Genomic DNA, 23,170 nt, shown 5'->3' with positions numbered 1-23,170 from the left:
CAGTGAAACTTCTGATGTCCACATTTTCAACATTTTGGGAAATCTTTGAACATTTTTTTATGGAAAAAAAATGTTAAAAATGTTTCTTTAAGAATATTCACACACAAAAAAAAATCAACTAAAATCCAGTAAATTTCACTGGATTTTGGTTGATTTTTATGTGAATGTTCTTAAAGAAAACATTAGAAGTTTTACTGATATATATGTAATCATTTTAGATATTTTTAGGAATTTTTTTGAAGATTTTTACTCATTTTTTGAAAATATTTACAAGAAAAAATAAAACTTTTAAGGGAAACCTTCAAGGATTTTTTGGAATTTTCTTCCTGAAGGTTTTGCACATTTTTAGAAATCTTTGAATTTTTTTATTTTTATTTTTTACAAGGAAACAACATTGTTTGGTGCTTGTACATGAAGACAACAGGGGGTAAAGAAAACAGAAGTTATACAGATATACATAAAATCAATGTAGATATTTTTAAGATTTTGTGGAAGATTTTTACTCATTTTTTGAAAATATTTACAAGAATTCTCTTGCCAATTTTGGAGGATTTTTTTTAAATAAAACTTTTAAGGGAAACTTTCAAGGAATTTTCTTCCTGAAGGTTTTGCACATTTTCAGAAATTTGGGGAATTTTTTTGCAGAATTTTTTGGGGTTTTTGTTAGACCAGGAAACAACATTTTTGGTGCCCATAAATGAGGACAACAGGAGGGTTAAATTCACCGTCTTTGCCTAACCTGCTGCAGACATAACAGTCAGCTAACTGCACACTAACACACACACAAACGAGGCGATGCAACGGCCACACTCAACACGTCTGGTTGTGCAGTTTCACAGAGCAGCGCTGCCCTGCAGGGTGTTCACGGGGCAGCGGGTGGTCGGTAAATACAGCAGGCAGCAGAAAAACACACCAACACAACACAGAACTCTGCTCTTTGTCACCAAACGTTTTCTCTCTTTTTTTCTTCTTACATTTGGAAATGCCACCTCCAGCCCTCAGGAGAAATAAACAGCAACACGGTGGACTTAATGGAAACTCTCAGGGACCACAGTGACTCCTTTTTACCTCACACATGCATAAATACAGAGCAGAGAAGAGGGAGGAGGAGATTTACTCAGCGCTGCAGTTGTTTGGCCACATTCCAGGGCTTTTTTTTTTTTAAGAAAAGGGTACTTTGGGTTTTTTCTTTAAACTGTGAGATGATTTGGGACATAAACACCCTGTCTGAGTAATTCATTTTTGATATTAAACTTAAAGAAACCACATGCAGTTCAACGGTTCTCTTTGGAAGATGGCAAAAGATTATAAACTTTAAAAAAAAAGTAAAAATCAAGCATGACACCAGCAGATATGGGACAAAAATAAAGCACCTTAACTCTCAGAAACCCTGAGCAGTTTCTGGGCGTTTTTCCACTGCATTATAAAGTCCTGAACCTCAATTGAAAATGTCTTTTGTGACATTAGACACACTTATAACACCATAAATCATAAAGAAACAAATAACAATAGTTACATTTTTGTGATTATTTGTTTCTCAAAAATTCAAAAAAAAACCTTGAATTGACATGTACGATACTTTTCCAAGTGCCCACATGTGTTACCAACACTGAAAAAAAATGCAGTGACACTACATACTGTCGATATTTTACTATTTAAACATTTTTAATTTGTTTACACACTTGACTCCTGTCTGCTCTGTGTATACATTGCCTGCAGCTCTGCTGAAAAGTGGCAGAATTTTTGTGACATGACTGTTGGTCACAGAAAAATCATTCAGGGCTTCACAGTTGCATTAAAAAGGAGAGAATTTTTTTATTTTTACAGAATCTGATCAGCGCAAAAAAAAAAGGCAAGCTTTTAAATAAACCATGTAGAAATAAGTGATTTTGATTAAATATTGCGATTTTAAATTTAGATTTGGTCACTGCATTTGAATTTTTGTCACATGAATATTGATCGCAGCTTGGTCACTAATTTCTTTCTGATTGCACAAAGAACTGCAGATTTTTTTGTTTTTTACAGAATCTGATTAAACAGAACTGCATATTTTTGACAATTTTTTGAATGCAACATGTAGAATGAAGTGATATCGATTAAATATCACGATGTAAAGCTGAGATTCGGACTAGTTTTCTATGATAAGCTCAAGGACGGCTGCCGATGTTGAAGATCTGACTATTATCTCTGTCTTCACAGCTTGATAAATGGTGTTGTTCACAAAGATAACCTGCCTTTCTAACCCAGCGGCGTGTTTTAGGGGTTCAGGGTTAAAGGTTAGGGTTAAACAGCGTGTCTGTGCAATGACAGCAGTTTCTCTTCTGGGAGTTTTAAAAAATTTTTCTTGCCCAAACTGACGGAAAAGGGCCCTCGGGGGGGCTGGTGGTAACATCACACATGATGAATATGCAGCAGCTCAACCACAACAAAGAAACAGTTTAGGAAATATCGAAAAACAGTCGCGCAAACCTGCAACCAATTACTCTGAATTAATATTTACAGGCCGGCTGTAAACTTTCAAGGGCATTCCTGTCCTCAGCGCCTGCTAATGACACGCAGACACAAAAACACAAACCTCGGTGACATTTCTGCAGCCCGGCGCTGCTGCGGAGGCTGAGGGGGAAATGGTGCCATCTGCCAGCAAAATGACAGTCATTTTGCCCCTACTGCTCGTCCATCTGTGGACGGGGGCAACTCTGCTGGAGGCAAGAAGGCCACGGGGGAGAAAAGACTGGAAGAGCGTCACCACTGGAGGATCATGCAGATCCTGAAGGTTAAGATTATGACACCGAGGATGCGTTTTTCCTTCAGTAATCAATATTTAAATGTGCGACGCTGCACACTGTGATTAAGTTTTTAAAAATCTGCACCCAGAGGCAACAGATTATCAGCTCAGCGTGAGAGAATATATTAAAACTATCGCTGCAATTATCAAAAACCTTCCCACCTATAACAGGAGAGAGCAGTGAACTGTAGACACGTTCATTTCCTCAGCTTAAAAAAGAAAACGCAACAGTCCTTGAGCGTGAAACTGTTAATTAGCTCCACTTTTAATCCTGCAATTCCTCATTTAGCCCCTGAAATTTGAAGATTTTTAAAAATTTACATGCAATCGAGTGTTTTCTGCGCTGCTTTCCTGCTGGATTCCTGAATATTCTTGCTCCAACATGCAGCAGGAGGTAGGTGGAAAGAAGAGGGTTCTGGTTGAACCTTTGACCTCCACACTCACGCTGCCCACAAGGCCATGTGCTCCATTATTTATGCAAATGAGAGGCGATGAAAGCTTCCATCAGGCCGCCTGAAGCTTGCTGACTGCACAGGATGAATTTCTGAGGAGACTACAGACCAATAATAACAACGTGAGCCAGATATATCGGTGTAGCATGTATGCTAATGGTGAAATTCAGTTTTTTATTTTGTTTTGCATGCAGAAAAACAAATGTTCAAGCTCATTTCAAAACAGTACCACCACACAGTGCGTCGACCAGAGTGGCTCCAACTCCATTCTTTAAAAATCTCCTAGTTAGGGTGTTAATGATTAGCCTTTAATTAACTGACGAAGATGAAGGTCAGAAAATGTGTTGCAGATCAGCTGTAGTACCCGGTTGCGCCACCAGGAGGAGCCTCTCGCTGTTTAACGCTGTTACGATCAGAAGAACTAGGATTACCAGAAGCTACATGCTAGCTAGCAGAGGGCATTGTGGGAGTTTATTCTCAGTGTCTGCCAGTCCATTTTTAGGCGACTGAAATGTGCTTAGACATCATCGCTACGGCTATTTAGCTGAAAAACCTCCCCCAGCTTATGTCATGTGATTGTAATCAAATTGATTATTGATTGATAAGGCTGTTGATCACCAGAAAAGACCTTTGCATCCCCACTGTAGTAGAAGCGGTGAGTCAAGCAGCGTGAATAAATTTAATAATCACACAATGAGCCCATAATTTTCCATTTGCACCATTATTCTGTTTTATATATATATATGTATGTATGTATGTACACCCCCTGTCAAAAGTTTTGACATTCAAATGAATGAGAACCCGTCTCATTCATTTGAATGGTTTGTTAGCCACTTGTTTCGTTAGCCACTTGCTAACAAAACAAGTGGCTTGTTAGCAAAACAAACAGTTACCTTCCAAGCTAAGTGCATGAGGATTGCTCAGCTAGCTGATGGTTTAACGTACTTAAAAGTTGGAATATTTGACGTTGTCGGTGGAAGTTTGAGAGATCGACGCAACTTCTTCCATCTTGCGGTGTCTGAAGACGGTTAAAAGATTGCCGTTCAAGCACTGTTGAAGCAGGTAACCGTCACCGTTTCAAATGAATGAGAACCCGTCTCAAAACTTTTGACAGGGCGTGTATCTAAAGAATAGCTGCTGTTGAGCCTAATATTGGCAGTTCGCATCATTTCCACCATGACTGAAAGGGTCATCTCAGCCTTCTTCTGCATTTACATAACAAAAGTCAATAAGTGGGTGTTTTTATTGCTTTTTTATTATTATCGGGATCAAACAAATCTCAGAGATAACTTTTCGAGGAGACCAGACTTGGACATGTCCATTAAACTCTCCATTAAATCCCAGCTAATGAGATTATCGTGTATAAACAGCTGCTTAAGCGCATAAAACTGTCTCCTTTATCTCCTTTATCTACTGAGCAAACTGAGCATCCAGATCCAGACAAAGGAGGTTTTATTACCAGAAAGACAGAGGCGGAAAGATAACATTTTCAGCATCCTGTCGAGTAAAAACACCTCGCTAGGAATCGTTCTCCGACCGCAACTACACACTTAACGTCACATTATTCACCCCACAACACCTCGACATGACAAACATTAGCAGCCTGAAACCGTATCGTCCTCAGAGCGGTGGGCTCCGGCTGCGTTTGGCTGCAGGTAGACGACGATCACAGCCTCCTGGAGGGCTTTAAAAAAACACACCCAGCTTTTTGGATGATACCGAGCATGATGGGACGCGATGGCTCCCAGCAGGGAAGGCAATCAGGCGGACAGAATCACAAAACGTCTGATATGAGAGAGGGCAAAGGAGGGGGGACAGAAAGCGCAGCGCAGAGGGGATTTTTTTTTTTTTTTGGCGGCGATCGCTGGAATTCACACCCAGGGAGAGTTGTGGCTGTCAGAGCAGCCCCAGGCAGGTTTTACAGCCTTCTGGGGGCAAGTTGGTATCAAACTGATGTCAAAACGTAAGTCTGTTTAAAGCCGCTGAGCGAACATGACAGCTGGGTTTTCCCCTCTCAGAGCTGTGTTGATCAGGTTTTAATTTTACAGTCAGGACCAGAAAACACGACAACAGAGGCCTGAAGCAGACACGCTTTATAGGTTAGCTGACTTTATGCTGAAGTTAAGGATTTAAGTCTGAAACCCTCCAATGGTTTCCAAAGGCATGCTGTCTTTATAAAAAAAATGACACAATTTACCAAAGATAGAAACAGTAAATACAGACAGAATTGTCAGATTTTTAACAGTCCCTGAACTACTCATCTGATACACATCACCCTGTCAGGAAATTCCATCCTAAATCACTTTATTCTTCCAAAACCGTTTGCTCCAACTAAAATCTGTCAAAAACAAAAAATTCTGGGTTCCTTTTCACAACTAAAAAGCCATGAATGACTGAATTATGACTAACAGGTATGAGGCAAAAAATCTGTGACCTTTTGACTACTTTTCATGAAAGAATTAACAAATTTGTACTTCAAATCATGACATTTTAGCAAAATCGCTTCATTCTATCTGTCACATTTATGAATTTCTCAAAGAATAAACCAGAATCTCTCAAACCAAAAAATTCTGTGTTCCTATACGCAACTAAAAAGTCTTGATTGACTCAGCTATGAGTCACAGTTATGCAAGAAAAAATCAGTGATTTTTTGGCTGCTTTTCACAGAGAAGATGGAAAAATGTACCACATTTGTGCTTCAGGATATTTCACCAAAATCGCTTCTTTCTACACGTCACATTTATAAATTTGTCAAACAAATAAGCCAGAATCTCAAAAAACAAAAAATCCTGTGCTCCAATATGCCACTGAAAAGCTATGAGTGACTTTTCAGCTGAATTGCAGGCAGTGTTTACACGATTCAAGCCCGAAAACAAATGAAAAATGCGTGTAGTAAAACATTTACAGAATGTAGAAGTATAGTTGGGATGAGAAACACCGAAAAAAAATCATATTACAACAAAATCATTTAAAAATTGCCAAAAAAAGCCAATTTGCGGTAAGCAGATTTGGCAAAAAAATAAAAATTCTGCACTCTTTCCTGCAACCGTGAAGCTACCAGTGACTCAACAGCAAGCAACAGTCAAGCAGCAAAAAAACAAGAAAACATGAGTACAAATATACACAGAAAATTACGATGTAGTCGCAAAAAGCAGGCATTTAAATCTGCACCACAGAACTCTGTATGATGAATGTAAAGCCAGATCTGAATGCATTTCAAAGAGAAAAGCTAATTTTGCATGTTTCTGCCACTGCTCCACCACATGAGAAAACTCCAAACTGCTTTTTTTCAATGATTTTTCACATTTTCAGTGCACATTCAGTCTTAAAAAAATCACCACAATCACTCTAAACTGAGTTTTTCAAGTCATCTGGTGACAAATTCCTGCATTTTTTCAATATATAACGGCAGAATCTCCGGCTCTGAGCTCAGTTCTTTGGAAAAAAAAGGCCACAACATGCTTCACACACATACATGCACAAGTTGAAGAAGCTGTAACTCTGCGTTCCTGCAGAGACAGCTGGGTCGACTCCAGAAAGTGCCCTCATCTTTCTTAATGCACTGTAGCGTGTAAAGTGTGTCAAAGACTCATTTTAAATAAGTCTCACATAAAACGAGAAGCAGGGAGGAGAGAGAGAGGAAGAACAACTCTCAGAAAAAGATTACTCTGCTGTGTTAGTTTGGTTTTTTTTTGAGCAATATGGAGAGATTAAAGCAAACACAGTCGACGTTTACTTTGGATTGATCTTTGGGTGTTTCTCTGCCTCGAGAACAAAGACGAGAAAATCGCGCTAAGCTCAGCGAACCGAGAAGAGTCCAATTAAATCCCGCTTGTAAAATAAAAAATAATAAAAAGAGAAGAACCGCGTCCGCATAAACAACAAATGCTCCCTCCAAGACGCCCTCATTTGAAGTGACGAGCACACAGGAAAGCGAGCCGAGTTCAAAGCAGACGTCCTATTAGCATGGAGGGAGAGGCGGCTATACGATGAGGATCCTTTCATCCTCGTTTATGACTCGACGTGAGGACAACCGGAGGAGGACTCGTCTGTTATTGTGCCGCGCGAAAACTGTCGCGTTTCTTGTGGTTTTATTTTCACCGCCCGTGTGACGCTTAAAAAGCCACAATGTCTTAACCCTCTCAATCCCAAAAAGCATGTTTTATTCATAGAAACGACCAAAATTACACCATTTATCAGAGCGAGAAACTCTTAAACACTTGGATTTTCAACCTTCTGATGGTTCATGAACTTGCCACATGCAGCTTAGTCGAGAATATTACACAAAATCTGTGCCTCAAATTGTAATATTTCTTCAAAATCACTGCATTCTTCATGTCTGATTGGAGCAATTTGTCAAAAATAAGTCGAAATCTCAAAAAACTAAAACCTCTGTGCAGGTGAAAAGCTTTAAGTGACTCAACGACAGTCATAAGTACAAATGTAAAACCTTTCTGCTGAACTGCAGGCAGTGTTTACACAGAGCAGAGAGAAGACATGACTGGAAACACATAAAAATGTGAAATATCTACTGAGTGTGGAGTCACAGCGCGAACAAGAAACAGACGAGACGATGGCGATATTTCAACCAAATCACTTCATTCCGCACATCTCTTTAAATATTTGCCAAAAATAACGCCTTTGCTCAAATCGGATTCTGTAAAAAACAAAAAATTCTGCAGTCCTCGGTGCAACTGTAAAGGCGTCAATGACTTAGTTATGACCAACAGCCAACTGACAAAAATTCATGGAACTTTTTCAGCTGTCGGTTTTATTCACAAAGAGTCAACATGAGACAAACACAGAGCAATATCCAATCAAAAATCTCATTATTCTGCATGCCTCATTTAAAAATCTACCAAAAATAATCCATCTGCTCAAACCAAATTCTGTTAAAAATAAAAAAATCTGCACTCCTTGTTACAACTTTGAAGCCATTAGTGACTCAGTTGTGACCAACAGTGAAGTCTCAAAAATTCAGGGACTTTTTTTAGCAGAACTGTACGTAATGTTTACACAAAACAGAAACGACTTGAAAATGAGCAATATTTAATCAAAAATGACTTTATTCTGCAGGTCTTCTTTAAAAATCTACCAACAATAATTAATCTGCTCTACCCAAATTCTGTAAAAATACAAAAATTCTGCACTCATTGGTGCAACTTTCAAGCTGTTACTGACTCAGCTGTGACCAACAGCCAAGTGACTAAAATTCAGAGACTTTTTTAGCTGAACTGCAGCCGGTGTTCCCAACAAATTCAAAATCTAAGTAACAAAGCACCTACAGTTTGTAGAGTTGGCATTTCTTTTCAGCACTGCTGTGCTGTTTGCTATGAGCATTTGGAAAAATGTTGCACATGTTGATTCTAAACTTTTGCCACCTTTGTCTTTCTTTTTGTTTAAGATTTCTGGCATTTTTCAGAGTTCTCTCTCCTTCTTCATGGTTCTGTTTCCATACAGGCGCTGGACTTTACTTTCTTTACTTATCGCAGTAATAAACGAGCCAACAGTGAGTAAAAACATGAAACTGCAGAGGCTTAAAGGAACAACGACGACACAAAAGCTCTCAAACTTGTCCAGCAGTCATCGCCTCAAAATGTCGCTTTTTCTCACGTTCGTCTCAAGCTCTGGACGGCAGCAGGTGTCGTTCCAGCGGCATGCGAGGAGTTTAAGGGTTAATCTTACCTGTGGGCTGAGCGGTGGGCAGCCTGGCCGGAGCCACGCAGAGCGGCAGGAGGAAAGAAATCCAGAGGAAGCACCACAGAGCCGTCATTCCTCTGGACGGAGAGGCGAGACGCAGAGCAGCCAGGCCCGACTCACAGCACATCCTCCGATCGCATGCTGTCCAGCAGAACGGCGGCCGCAGACGCCCAGAGAAAGTATCCAACAAGCCCCGGCCACCGACCTGCACAGACGACAAACGGCATGAGAGGAAACACAACAACAGAAGAGAAAGGAAGCAGAAAGCAGCGCCCTGGGCACTGCACTGGAAAAAATGCCCCTCTCAAAACAAGAAAAAAAAACCTTATGTCAAAGAACTTTTACCTTGAAATAAGTGAAAAAATCTGCCAATAGAACAAGTGAAAAATGACTTAAGATTTCTTGAAATAAGATATGATATTTAGAATATAGAGATCTTACAATTAGCTGGGAAAAATTATTTTAAGCTTTATTTTACCAGGATTGTCAAGCTTAGTAGGTGTCTTAACCCTCCTGTTGTCCTCATTTATGGAACCCAAAAATATTGTTGCCTTGTCTGAAAAAATCCCAAAATTCAGCAAAAACTTTCCCAAATTTATAAAAAAAAAATACAAAAAAAATTCCTGAAAAGTTTCCCTCAAAAGTTTTAGTTATAAAATCCCCAAATTTGGCAAGAAATAATTTTTTTTTTTAAAATCTAAAAATTGTAAATATTTTCAAAAAATGAAAAAAAATCTTCAAAAAAATCCTAAAAATCTCTAAAATTAATCATATATACATATATATATATATATATATGTATATATCAGTAAAAGTTCTAATATTTTCTTTAAAAACCTTCAGAAAAAACTCAACCAAAACCAGCGAAATTCTCTGGATTTGCATTGATTTTTTTCTGAATGTTCTTAAAGAAACTTTTTTTTTTTTAACATTTCTTTTTTTTCTCACCAAAAATGTTAAAAAATGTCCCCAAAATTTTTGAAAATGTGGCGGCTTTCACTGTGAAAATATACATTTTTTCGCCACATTTTTAAACTTTAAATTTGACCTGCAGAATGAGAGGAGGGTTAAAACAAGATAATTTCAAGATTGTTTGACTTAACAAGATATTTAAGATGCATTGCCCTAAAACAAGTCCTTGTGTCTTGTTGAAATGTCACTTCTTCAATGAATTTATCTTAAATCAAGCAAGGCGAGACATTTTGACTAAAAATAAGACAAACAGACTTGGTAAGATTTTGAGTTTTTGCAGTGTGCACACACGCTCTTGTATTCTGACCTGACATTCCTCACAGATTTCCAGGATTAGGGTGGAAATTCCTCTTCACAGTTTTTCTCAGAACCTTTCTAAAGATGTGCAAGGAGGAATTCTCATATTGGAAAAAGAAAAAAAAGAAAAACCTGCACCGTGTTTCCAAACTAGAAGACGAGTTTGTTCATTAACTCTGCAGCGACGGTACGAGAACCTGCCTCATTCCAGCCCGTCTACTCTTTTTCTGCCTGAGAAACTCTCCTGCATGGTTTAGCAAGCGACTGACACGGATTTACTAATGTTCCTGCAGGATGAGGAATGCCAAAGACGACAGCATCGGCGGCCCAACGTGCTCAGAGATGGACTGAAGCTCGCAGAGAAACGTCTGCCCAGAAAAGCAAAAGAAGAGCAGAGGCGTCATCGTAGTTCAGGCTCCACATTCAGCCCAGTTTCATCTCCAGTGACCAGTAAAATTACAGTATAATAACCTACTAATAACCACAACTCCACATTTTCCTTTGTTTTAGAGCAAGAAACTAAGTTCTGAAAACATTTAAGGAATTTTCTTTTTACAAACAACCTGAAGCTTCTTAAGAAAAATAAATTAAATTCCAACATTATGCCTCACTTTATCATTTACACATGACAGCTTACAGATCACAGAGTGTCTACAAAGGAACACAACATGTAGTCACAGCTGTCTGGAACTGAACGATACGGCATTTTACTTTAAGACTAAAATGAGAATAAAGTCAGAAAACAACAAAAATATTACAAAAGTGAGACATAAAATGAACAAAATGAGACAAACAACACAAAACGAAAACACAGAGACAAAAAAGTTACAAAATAAAAGAAGAGACAACACAAGCGAGACAAAAGCCTGCAGAAAATGACAAAAACGACGCACAAAACAACGAAGAAAGCAAAACACAAAATGACAAAAAATGAGACAAACGACACGGAGCAAAACAAAAAAGAGACAAAAGAATTGATAAAAGTTACAAAATGACAAAAAAATAGACAAAAAACAAAAATGAGACAAAAAATCCACAAAACGATGGCGAAAGCAAACACAAAATGACAAAACTACGACAAAAAGCACAAGAGAGATATAAAGGAATCACAAAACTCAGACAAAAAAACAATAAAAACAAGACAAAACATCACAAAAACGACGCACAAAACGACAAAGAACAATCTAATATTTGACTTTATGATCAAAACAACTTGTCATGGTCTAGAAATTGTTCTAAATTCACAATCTGTAGTTAATGTCTTCTCTTTACAAAGTGGACCGGACTGGACCGTCCAGAGGTCCGCTTTAGGCCTGCGGGCTTCATGTTTGACACCCCTGCTCTAGAGCGTCCGTCCATCTCCAGAAAACCTTCCAAACTCGGCTTTGTCGAGCACCAACCCTCCAGAATGATCCCTGCTTGCTCACACAGAGCTGCATTGTGCACACACTCGGTCCACAGAGAGGTTGTGTTGTCTTTAGTCTTAACAGGGTCGCTTTTCTTTCCCCTTCCAGGACCACAAACTGCTAACCCTCTATTTGCACGTTACTGGCTTTCGATGAAGAAGACTTTGCACGTGGATAAGATAAAAGACAAACTCTGTCCTCTGCAGAGCTCCGTCTCTCTACAAAACCCTTCTTTCTGCTCTGAACTACACCTTCCAGAGCTGACAAAGCGGCTTCACAGTTGTGCAGATCTGTTTAGACAAGTAGCATGACAGCCCTCTCGAGAAAGAAACCGGGAAACAATAGCGGCTTTAATCTGGTGTCAGGTAGGAGCTGAGACGGTCTGAGGAGCAGCCAGGTGTTGCAACACGACTGACGGGGGCAGCAGGAGGTCATCCGTGCCGCTTATCGCCTCATTTCTCTCCGATATTCAACTTTTTGTGACAGCAAAGTGGCCAAAAGTGCTTTGATTTCATTGCAACAGAGAACACGAGGCCTGCGGAAGACCCGGCGACGAGTTCAAAGACTCGCTTGCTAATATTTTCCCAAAGCATGAAAGGGAAACAACAAGCGCGGCGGTGAATAATACATGAACATTAATCATGCACAACTATCTTTACGTTGTAAAAGCTCAGGGGGGAGAGAAAGGGCTTCAGCCGGGGTTCAAATCCCCGTCATCCCCCGTCTCCTCCCTCAGAGGATCAATGCAAGCCGGTCACATGCTAGTCACACCTCGAACAGTGTCAGGAATCTTTAATAATTAAGCCGGGGAAGGGTCGACATTCTGGGAGATTAAAAGGCTTTTTAAGGGAGGAGGAGAGCACAAATGCAAACAGAAAATCTCCCACATTAAGTCTTTTTTCCCCATGTTTCTTCCTTCTATCTTTTATATATTTGGTGCCTTTACAGATGCACCAAGGAGTGCAGAATTTTAAGTTTTGTACAGAATCTGGATTGAGCAAATTGATTTTTTTGGCAGGTTTTTAAAGAGACGAGCAGAATAATGCAACTTTTGATTAAATATCGCCTATTTTTAAGTCATTTCCATATTTGTCTCCCATCTGTTCTGTTCGAATACAGCCTACAGTTTCCTGAATTTTTGAGACTTGACTGTTGGTCACAGATGAGTCACTAATGGCTTCACAGTTGCACCAAGGAGTGCATATTTTTTTGCTTTTTACAGAATATCGTTTGAGCAAATGGATTGTTTTTGGTAGATTTTTAAATGAGACATGCAGAATAAATTTATTTGTGATATTACTCATTTTAGGCTGTTTCCATACACGTCTCCTATCTGACTGATGTGAATAAAACCGGCAGTTCAGCTGAAAAAGTCTCTGAATTTTTGAGACTTGATTTTTGGTCACAGCTGAGCCACTAATTGCTTCAAAGTTGCACAGATGAGTGCAGAATTTTTTGTTTTTTACATAATCAAATTTGAGCAGATGGATTACTTTTGGCAGATTTTTATAGAGACAAGCAGAATAATAGGATTTTGATGAAATTTCACACATGATTAATTAGTTTCACGCTTGTTTCCTCTCTGCGCTGTGTAAACACTGCCTGCAGTTAACCTGAAAACTCACACAATTTTTGCCACTTCACCTTTGTTTGTAGCTGAGTCACTAATAGCTTCAAAGTTGCACCAAGAAGGGCAAATTTTTTTGTTTTTTTACAGAATATGGGTAGAGCAGATGGATTACTTTTGGCAAATTTTTAAAGGAGATGTGCAGAATAGAGAGTTTTTTGTTGAAATGTTGCTCATTTTTAAGTAATTTAAAATGTAAGTAGTTTCACTCAGGATATTCCTCTGATTCTTGGTTTGGAATTTCACTTTAAATATAGAAAATATGATCACTAAAAAGTAAGTTTGTAGCTCTGTAGGTCTTTCAACCTTTCTGTAGAGGGTAAAACAGCCCTCTAATTAGCTTCAAGTTGCCTCATTTGAGAGAAAAGCTGGCTTCTTTCAGGCACAAACCCTGATTTTTGCAGTAAGAAAACCCCTCCTGTGTTCTTCCTTTTATCTCCCTGCTCTCACCACACGAGCACACCTCCTTTCTCTGCTCTCTGGAGGTGAGAAGAGATATCGATCAGCCGAGATCTGAACTTTAAAAGCTGTCAGCTGGAGAGACTCGTGTAGAAAAGATCACATTACCACCGAGCAGCGACCAGAAGACACCGAAGAAAAACTACACAACCACAAAAAACGGTTGACTTCAACATAAAACTCCCTCTTAGACAATACTGTGAGCATTAAAAGTCTTAAAAAGACTCAGTTTTAACCTGCAAGACACATTTTTTACCCAACATAAAGACCTCCAGAGCCACAAACTTATGTTTTAGGGATAATATTGACGATATCTAAAGCAAAATTTCTAACTACGAATCAGAAGAATATCCTGAATTGCATAAAAGGAATAAAACTACAACATATGAGGGGTTTTCTCACGTTTGTGCATGAAAGAAACCAGCTTGTCTCTCATTTTACCCTCTACATAAAGGTTATAAAGACCTACAGAGCCACAAACTCACTTTTTAGGGATAATATTGTCTACATCTCTAACCATGAGTCAGAGGAATATCCTGAATTGCACAGAAGGAGTGAAACTACAACATATGAGGGGTTTTCTCAATGCAAAATCAGTGCTTGTGCATGAAAGAATCCAGCTTTTCTGTCAAATGAGACAACTTGATGCCAATTCAAGGACTGTTTTCCTGCATTTTCACACTCTACATAAAGCTTTTAAAGACCCACAGAGGAACAAATTTACTTTTAGGGATAATACTGACTTCTGTTTAAGGTGACATTTTTAACTAAGAATCAGAGGAATATCCTGGGTGGCATAAAAGGAATAAAACGACAACATTTGAGGGTTTTCTTATTGCAAAATGAGTGTTTGTGCATGAAAGAAACCAGCTTTTCTCTCAAATGAGACAACTTGAAGCCAATTAAAGAACTGTTTTCCTCCTTCTAAAGGGGCAAAAAAGAGAAAACTCCAAGCACAGCGATGGGCTCAGGCCAATTTCTGTAATGAAAAGAGGCAATCAGAGGCTCATTTGGAAGCGAAATGTGTCTGAGACTCGCCTGTGATTGAAAAACTGCAGCAAACTGCCGTGCGTTATTCCTCGGGTCAATAGAAACAATTAATTTGCGGCATTAGCTGAACTATTATCGCCCAGCACGCTTGTTTTACAGAAGCGGGATTTAATCATTCCAGTGCAACGCGAGTCCCAAAGCTCATTTCAGCCCTCTCCTCTTTTCCTGGGACGCTCTAATCCGGTAATTTTCCCCGGTTGGTGACTCCCCGGTTGGTGTGAGTCGGAGCCGAGCGGAGCCGCGCGGCCACGATCACCATCTGAATCCCATTGAGGCGCATGTGTTTGAAGCGGTGGATGAGTGATCTGCTGCTGAGGGGAAGAGAACCGCACAGCTCGTTCATTCAAAGGGGAGGAAGAGGAGAAGAAGAAGAGGAAGAAGAAGGGGAAAAAACGGCGCTGGAGAAACTTCAGAGATGATCAGAGGCTCCGGGAGAACGAGGCTGATGTGTAATTCATATCTCGACCTGGGAAGACGTCACTGTTGCAGTGAGGAGGAAAGGCGTGTTCCAAGCCAGCAGAGGATGGAAGGTTTTACTTTTAAGGATTAAAACTGCACATAAAAACATTTTATTTATTACACACACAAGCTAAGCTCCTCTAAAACGCATCGATTAGGCATCCAAAGCGCATCCTGATGGAGCGATAGTCGTGCGTAAAATCATTTTAAAAGCGCTTTTTGCACCTTTCCAAGGTTTATTTCTAGAAACCAAAGTGTAAACATTAAAAAGGGAACAAAAATGACACCGAAAGCAAGAGAAAAAATGGAACTGCTCCTTCCAGTAAAAGCCATACATGCGTATTTTCCAACCCAATTATGTATATGGTTATTTTCGCAGCGTGCGTAATTTCTCCAAGAGACACAAACCTGCGCCACACACAGCGCAAACCACATTTATGAGCTATAATAGAAACCGCCTGCGCTCTTGCTCCAAACCCAAAGTGGTACAAAAAAAGACTGCGTCCTTTTTTTCCATTTATTATCTGTTTGACAGCAGCCAAAACGCACCGATTGCGCACAGAGCAGACGCCAACCAGCCGCTGCCTCTGCGCCACCTGCGCGATGGCACAACCACCACCGGGCTGCTCCTGCGCTTCCACGACTCAAGCTCAACCTGTCCGACCCGCATCTACAAGGAAGTGGAGCAGGATCTCTCCTGTCAGGCGCTACGGGACAGTTTGCGGATAAAAAACGATAAAAATATGAATTAAAATGATGAGAAAATACTCACCCAAATGCCCAAAGTGTCCCGTTTTGACAGAAAACCGCCTCTTCCAGGTGTCTGATGTCACCAAACATTCATTCGAAGAAAAACCAGCCGTAAATTCTCCAGTGAACTTCACCAAAAAACCCTCAAAAAACTACTTTTATATCCTCACGTCCGGGCGCTTCGACAGCAGCTCAGCGACGGTGGAAAGAAAAGAAAAGAAAAAAAAGTCAGAAATCCTCCTCGCGGATTGACGGTTTCCACTCGGGCACCGCCGCCGACAAACGCCAACTTCTCCCCACTTAAATCCGGATCTCCGCTGCGCGCTGCTGTCCGCCGTGTCCAGAGCACCGAAACGCGCTCATCCTCGTCCTGCACCGGATCCGTGTGGAGGGACGACCGGAACGAGGCTCCTCGCTTCTCTCTCTCTCTCCGGTGCGGATGGCAGCTGCGAGTGCGCGGGTTCGTCGCCTCGGATCGACCAACTCGGACTGGTGGCTCCGCTCCTTCGGCTGCCTGTGAAGTACAGAGTTTGCAAGGTGCTGAAGTCAAGGCGGCGCAGCTCCGGAGAGAGGAGGACTTCCGGGTTTGGCTGCGAAAATAAAAGCGCTGAAGCGGTGACGCAATGGTTTTCTGATAGCAGTGCCAGAATGTTTGAGTTAGGGAATACAGTCAGGGAAACACGTAAAAAGACAGAAATCAACCAACTTTAGTCATCTTTTAGACTTTGATGTGGATTTATGAACATGGATTTTTAAAATTTCAACACTTAAGCTGAAAATATTTAAATTTATTTGCATTTTTGGTAATATATTTTCTAATTTTACATAATTGCTTTCATGATCCCAAATTTGTGCCACTTGTTTCAAGGTTTTTATTTGTTTTATTTACAGTTTATGGATTAATAAGGTTTTATATTTTCTAATCAGTATAAATGTAGCATTATACAATGACACTGAAAGTGCATTTGTGCAGAAGATCAGTAAAAAGAGTATTTAAATATCATGTAAAACCTGTATAAAATTGCTTTTGAAAATAAAAGCGAACCGTATTGTATTATATAGTTATTTAAATATGAATTGTATGTTTATTTATTTTCACAATTTGTATAGGTATTTTAAAAGAAAAAAAATACATTTAAATATAAATTATTATATAAACTGTACAGGTAGCCAAATAAAAGCAACCACTACAAGTAAATAATGAGCCAAAATCAGGTGAATCTTGAATAAATAGTCAAATTAATTCTTTTCTACAAGGTAAAAATGGAGATTGGGCTTTAATTTTAAGGATTAAAATATGCTTAGACATATATAGAAGAAAAGAATCATGATATTAATTGTATAAGCAAGTAAATTAGAACCAAATAAGCAGACAAAATCAGATAAATCATGATTAAATCATCAAATGAATCTTATTCTACAAGATAAATATACAGATTGGGCTTTTATTTTAAGGATTCAACTATACATAAGCATATATAGAAGAATTATGATATCAGTTCTATAGGCAACTACGTTAGAAATAAATAAGCAGCCAAAATCAGGGAAAGTCATTCAATAAATCCTATTCCACAAGGTAAATCCATAGGTTGGGCTTTTATTTTGAAGGCTGTACGCTCCTGCGTCACTGCTGCGCTCTTGACGCATAGCTCCTCTCCGGGTCCCTCCGGTGCCTCCCGGCCGCCTCTGGCTACTCCGGGCTGCGCGCCGCCGGGACAAACAGCAGCAGCAGCAGCAGCAGCGGGGGGACGGCGATCAGGTTTCGGCGCGCCGCCCCTCCTGGCCCCGCTGGAGGCAGCAGGAGACGGATGGATCCAAGCGCCTCCCACCGCTGCGTAAAAACTCCACCAGGAGAAGCTGGATTTGCTGTAAGAACCTGAAAGTGATGCTTTTCTCTACAATCAATGGGAGTTTAGAACCAGGAGAATTTCCTGGGAGATGTTTGGTTTTGGTTTAATGTCACTGTGTGGAGTTTAGTGACAATGAATTTATGACCGCAGACTTCACATGTAGCTTTATTTATTACTGTGGCACAAATATGTCTTGAAATATGACAAATGTTGAGCTGCCTTTCATTGAAATACTTGGATGTCTCACTATGTGATTAACAGATAATCCAATTAAATGACTAATATCACCAATAAAATGGTAGTTTTGCACCACATGTGGGACAACAGTGGCTGAATAGTGTGTTAAATTATGATCTTTTCATTTTGAGAGACTGGATAAGAGAAACCCTGAGACTCTTTTGCTTCAAACTGTTCTGAATACAGTCCATGCATTTAAGTGTGAATCTCTCAAATATATGCTTTAAACACTAATGCAGGGCGCTGCTTCTCACTGTTCCATTAAATGCATAGATGTAAGCTATTTTTTTTTAAATTTAATGATTTATGTGAAGATTTTTAGTTGCAAACAATATTTTAAAGGGTTTTATTGACTGAATGTTGCACCAACTCAATACTGTGTGTAATTTAAGTTTAAATTTCTGAATTAGTTGACGTAAAAACTGGATTAAAGTTGATGTAATTGACTTAATTTAATTTAATTGGGATTTTAAAACTAAGGTCAAGAGGTCAAGTCCTGTCCCAAACCTACTTAATTTTTTTTAAATCTGTTGACTGAACAATGTTTGTTCATATTTATGTTTATTAAGTGAAAACACTTGAATTATGTAGAAATACTACACTGTAAAAAAAGAAAGTAAAAACAAAAAAAGCAGACAATATTTGCAAGAGAAAAAAGTTAAAAAAAATAGTGGAACACTACGATTCAAAAAACTGTAGAAGCACTGAAAATAACTGTCAAATAATAATATTTTTACCTTATTTAAAGACTGCAAAACAGTGCAATTTTACAGTTACACTTTGTAAAAACCTAAATTAATTTCTATAAAAATCCATATTTTTTACGTGAAAACTTTCTCTCAGTTTTGACTTTTTTTAAACACTTAACATGTAAATTAAAAATTTTCCTGTTATTTTACTAAATATTATCCATAATTTAACAAAACCAAAAAAGTAAAAATAACACTTTTAAATTATTTATTATTTTTAAATCTTTAACATACATATTTTTATTTCCAATAACAGTAAAATTAATTATTTTTATAGTTAAACATAATAAAAGAATGACAAACTGATTCTTGATGAGGATATTATTTACAGTTCTAACATGTAAATTTATCTTTTTTTCTGTTATTTTACAAGTTATTGTCTGTATTTCACCAAAACTGAGAAAACATGTAAAAAATAACAGTAAATTATGGGTAAAAGTAGTATTTTTTTTTCATGAATACTTAAATAAAAAATGTGTGTTTACACTAAGTGATAAATAAAAACACATTAGATTGTAGTAAAGTTCATTCTTAACTCAGTATAACTCGTTGGTTTCACATATTTCTTTTCAGTTAACTCAAACTGTTGCTTTAATTCTTTTTTTGTTGTTTTCCACAGTGCAGGTGATCCAATTAGCGTAAATGTCAACATGCTGTCGCCTTCTACTGTCATTTACAGAGTGGTTTTACTTTATTTACTGCTTTAAATGCCATTTATCTCGTCCGTGTTTGCTCTTTTTTATTACATCTCACATTTAGTGCTCCTGATCCCTCCACAAACTGCTGTCAAACTGTAAATCTTGTCATTTGCAGCCTCCCAGCCATTAATGTGCTGTGTGAGGACTAAATGACCGTTAAGCAGCATTTAATCTGCCGTACGGAGCGGCCTCCGGGCTAATTGCTGCTGTCGGGACGGAGGTGAAAACACCCGACTCTGCTCTAAACAACACGCCAATTACCGTCATCTGCTAAACGCTGTTTTCAGAAGGCCACTTTATGACGCCATAAAGCAGCTGAACGACCCAGAGGAGGTGTGAGGAGTGTGTCGCTGTCGTCAGCTGAGGTGATCTCCTCACCAGGACCACACAGAGCACCTGCGTTTCATTATCAGACAGGTTTAAGAAGTAAAATGCTGCTTTTCTCTGGGTTCAGCCCACTTATACTGAATAAACCTTTGACACTGAGTCTGCAGTCGCTTTTTCTTCACCTCTACTCCACAAAATTGACATTTAATCAATGAAATGACCCCGAATTGGAAGATTATCACAGCGCTATGAGAGGTTTTACAGTTTGGTGTGTGTTGTAAATGAATTGTGACTTGTTTTGACATGAATAGAAGATGAAGGAGAAGAAGAAGGAGAAGGAGGAGGAGGAGGAAGAAGTACAACAACAGAGAGGGAGAAGAAGAAGGAGAAGCAAAAGAAAAGAACCAGGAGAAACACAACAAAAAAAGAGGAAGAAGGAGAAGAAGGAGGAGGAGGAGAAATAGAAGAAAAGAAGCAGAGGAACAACAACCAAAAAAAAGGAGAAAGAGAAGAAGAAGAACAAAACAAACCACAACAACAACAGAGAAGGAGAAGAAGGAGAAGCAAAAGAAAAAGAACCAGGAGAAACACAACAAAAAAAAGAGGAAGAAGGAGAAGAAGAAGGAGGAGGAGGAGAAACAGAAGAAAAGAAGCAGAGGAACAACAACAAAAGGGAGAATGAGAAGAAGAAGAAAACCAACCACAACAACAACAGAGAAGGAGAAGAAGGAGAAGCAAAAGAAGAACAAGAACCCGAAGAACAATAACAAACAGAAGAATGGGAAGAAGAAATAGAAGAAGGAGGAGGAGGAGAAGAAGGGGAAGCAGATGAAGAAGAACATAGAGGAGAAGGAGGACAAGTAGGGCAAGAAGTAGAAGAAGAAGCAGAACAGCAACAAAAAGAAGAAGAATGAGAGGAAGAACAATACCAACCACAACAACAAAGAGAAGAAGAAAGAGAAGAACAACAACAACAAAGAGAAGAAGAAGCAAAAGAAGAACCGGGAGAAGAACAACAACAAAGAAGAAGAATGAGAAGATGAAGAAAGAGAAGAAGGAGGATGAGAAGTAGAAGAAGAAGGAGAAGAACAACAACAAAAAGAAGAATGAGAAGGAGAACAATACCAACCACAACAACAAAGAAGAGGAGAAGAAGAAGACAAGGAGGAGGAGGAGAAGTAGCAGAAGAAGAAGAACAACAACGAGGAGAAGAAGAACAAGAAGAATCGTGGACCAGACCGGTGATGAAGCTCGCTGACCCTGTGGTGAGAAAAGGTCGGGGGGAACAAAAGGCGGCAGTCAGGAGGAGAGGTCATACAGATGGTGAGAAAGTCAGCCAGACAGCTCCAGTACTGATGGACAACCTGACCTCCACACACACACACACACACACACACACACACACACACACACACACACACACACACACACACACACACACACACACACACACACACACACACACACACACACACACACACACACACACACACACACACACACACACACTAATGAAGTCCTCCACCTCCTACATTCCTGCAGCTCCAGACCCCCGAGGAGTCGATCAGCAGGAGGAGGAGGAGGAGCTGCTTCATCTGGAGGCCAGTTAAACATTAAACAACAAAAACATAGAGTCAAATAAAGTCAATAAATCCTCACAGCTTTACTCAGCACATTATTCTGAGGGCTTTTCTGCTTTTTAGAAACACAAAAATGGACAGTATTTAAAAATAATTATGGCATTTAAATGCTTTCTAATATTGTAAGTATTCGTTCAATAATGACGGTTTTGCTGTTTTTTTCTGTTAAAATCTTTATGCAAAGTTGTTATTTAATTTAAAGTTATATGTAAGTAAAATTTAAAGCTAATTTATCAGTTTTACAAAACTATTTAGACACTTTTCTACAAGATTTTTGAAGAAAATGCCAATGAAAAAATCCACATGTAAAAATTTGAAAGGAAAATGTACTTTAATTTTGGAAAATTACTGTATTCTGATAAAAAAAAAAATCAGCTATACACCATTTTACAAATACCACAGCTAATAAGGTTGTTCCTAGTATTTAAAAAGTTTTTAAAAAGTCATTAACACAATTAGTCCATTTCAAAACTTATTTACACCCCAGCCAGTTAAATTGTTCCTGTTTTTATATTTTTATAGTGTCAGTAGCTTCTATATACAGCTCAATTCTGGTCACAGTGCCTAAAAATGCTACATTATTCGGTGTCCTGTGTCTTTTACTACAGTGCTAGTAAGAATTAAATATTTATCTGGTGTTATCACGCTGCATATTTCCACTGATAACCTGAAGGAGCTGCAGCATCGACTGTTTTCTCTCCGGACTCGCTGCACAATTGACTCTGAGCGTCTTTGTCTGCTGGAGGTGAACAAAAGCTGCAGCGCTAATCATTAACACCGAGATGAGGCTCAGAGGAGGGAGGTGATCGCTGAGGCCACTTCACGCTCGAACCTCTGCACCGCTGAACCATGGACACAACCAAAAAAAAACCCCCAAAACAAACAAACACCGCTGCTGTCAGGCTAACGGTAAGGCAGCGGTTCCCATAATGGGGGTTGGGACCCTCTGATGAGACGCAAGATGAAGCAGAGAGGTCATGGCATGATCCAACCTGATCACAACCAAACTGCTTTCTCAGTTATGCTTAAAGAGAGACTTATTTTAGTTTTATAATGTATTATTTGTCACCTGGGAGAAGAGGCAGCTGGTTTAAAGGAGCTGGATTCTCACCAAGAAGACCAGGATTCAGGATGCGGGTTCAGTTAAACTGAAGAATTCCCAAACAGCAGAGGTCTTCAGCATCTTGTCTCGTGTTTATGCAACGAAGTGAAGCGTGACGTCCGAGTCGGCAGCCACCCGGCCATTCGGGTGGTGGTAAGAAACACGAATGGAGGAGCCGAACACGACGGGATGCGCCGAAGTGGGCTGAAGGCGAAGGGAAGTGACGAGCTCCAAATATTCCTATTTCCGTCTGGAGGGAGGAGGGGCTGATCACATAGACATGTGTATATGTTTATGTGATCACATGACAGGATGAGCCGATGTGGGCTGAAGGCGGAGGGAAGGCAGTAATGCCGAATATTCGTTCTGCCCGGTGACGTCCGACCTGGGGGGGGGGATACCGCCGTAGCGAACGAATGTTCGGATATTCGGGTCCAGCCCTAGTTTTCACGCGCTTTCTGGGTAGGTTTAGGCACTAAAACTACATCGTTAAATTCAGAGATATATCGTCCTTTATTAGGTTATTCTACATGTTACCAGACTGGTTAGTGATATGCACTAAACTAGTTGGTTACAGTTGATGAAAATAATACAGTTTAAACTGGGCGTT

General features: G+C 39.4%; 1 protein-coding gene across 4 annotated transcripts in view; it reads right to left on the bottom strand.

Moving 5' to 3' along the window:
* fgfr3 (fibroblast growth factor receptor 3) overlaps positions 1 to 16,495 on the bottom strand; it is a 113,723-nt gene extending 97,228 nt beyond the window's left edge. For 3 of the 4 annotated variants that reach the window (XM_022206674.2, XM_022206676.2, XM_022206678.2), the window contains exons 1-2: positions 15,980 to 16,494; positions 8,923 to 9,142 (exon numbers count right to left, since the gene is read on the bottom strand). In XM_022206674.2, coding sequence (XP_022062366.1) covers positions 8,923 to 9,064 — 142 coding nt within the window. In that variant the 5' untranslated portion in view covers positions 9,065 to 9,142; positions 15,980 to 16,494. Of the gene's footprint in view, positions 1 to 8,922; positions 9,143 to 15,979 lie in introns of all 4 variants that reach the window. The other variant, XM_022206675.2, reaches the window with a different exon arrangement.
* Positions 16,496 to 23,170: the final 6,675 nt, after the last annotated feature.

This window comes from Acanthochromis polyacanthus, chromosome 1, assembly GCF_021347895.1.
Source record: "Acanthochromis polyacanthus isolate Apoly-LR-REF ecotype Palm Island chromosome 1, KAUST_Apoly_ChrSc, whole genome shotgun sequence".
Lineage (NCBI taxonomy): Eukaryota > Metazoa > Chordata > Actinopteri > Pomacentridae > Acanthochromis > Acanthochromis polyacanthus.
Note: the sequence above shows the minus strand (reverse complement) of the source record. Positions and strands in the feature narration are given on the sequence as shown.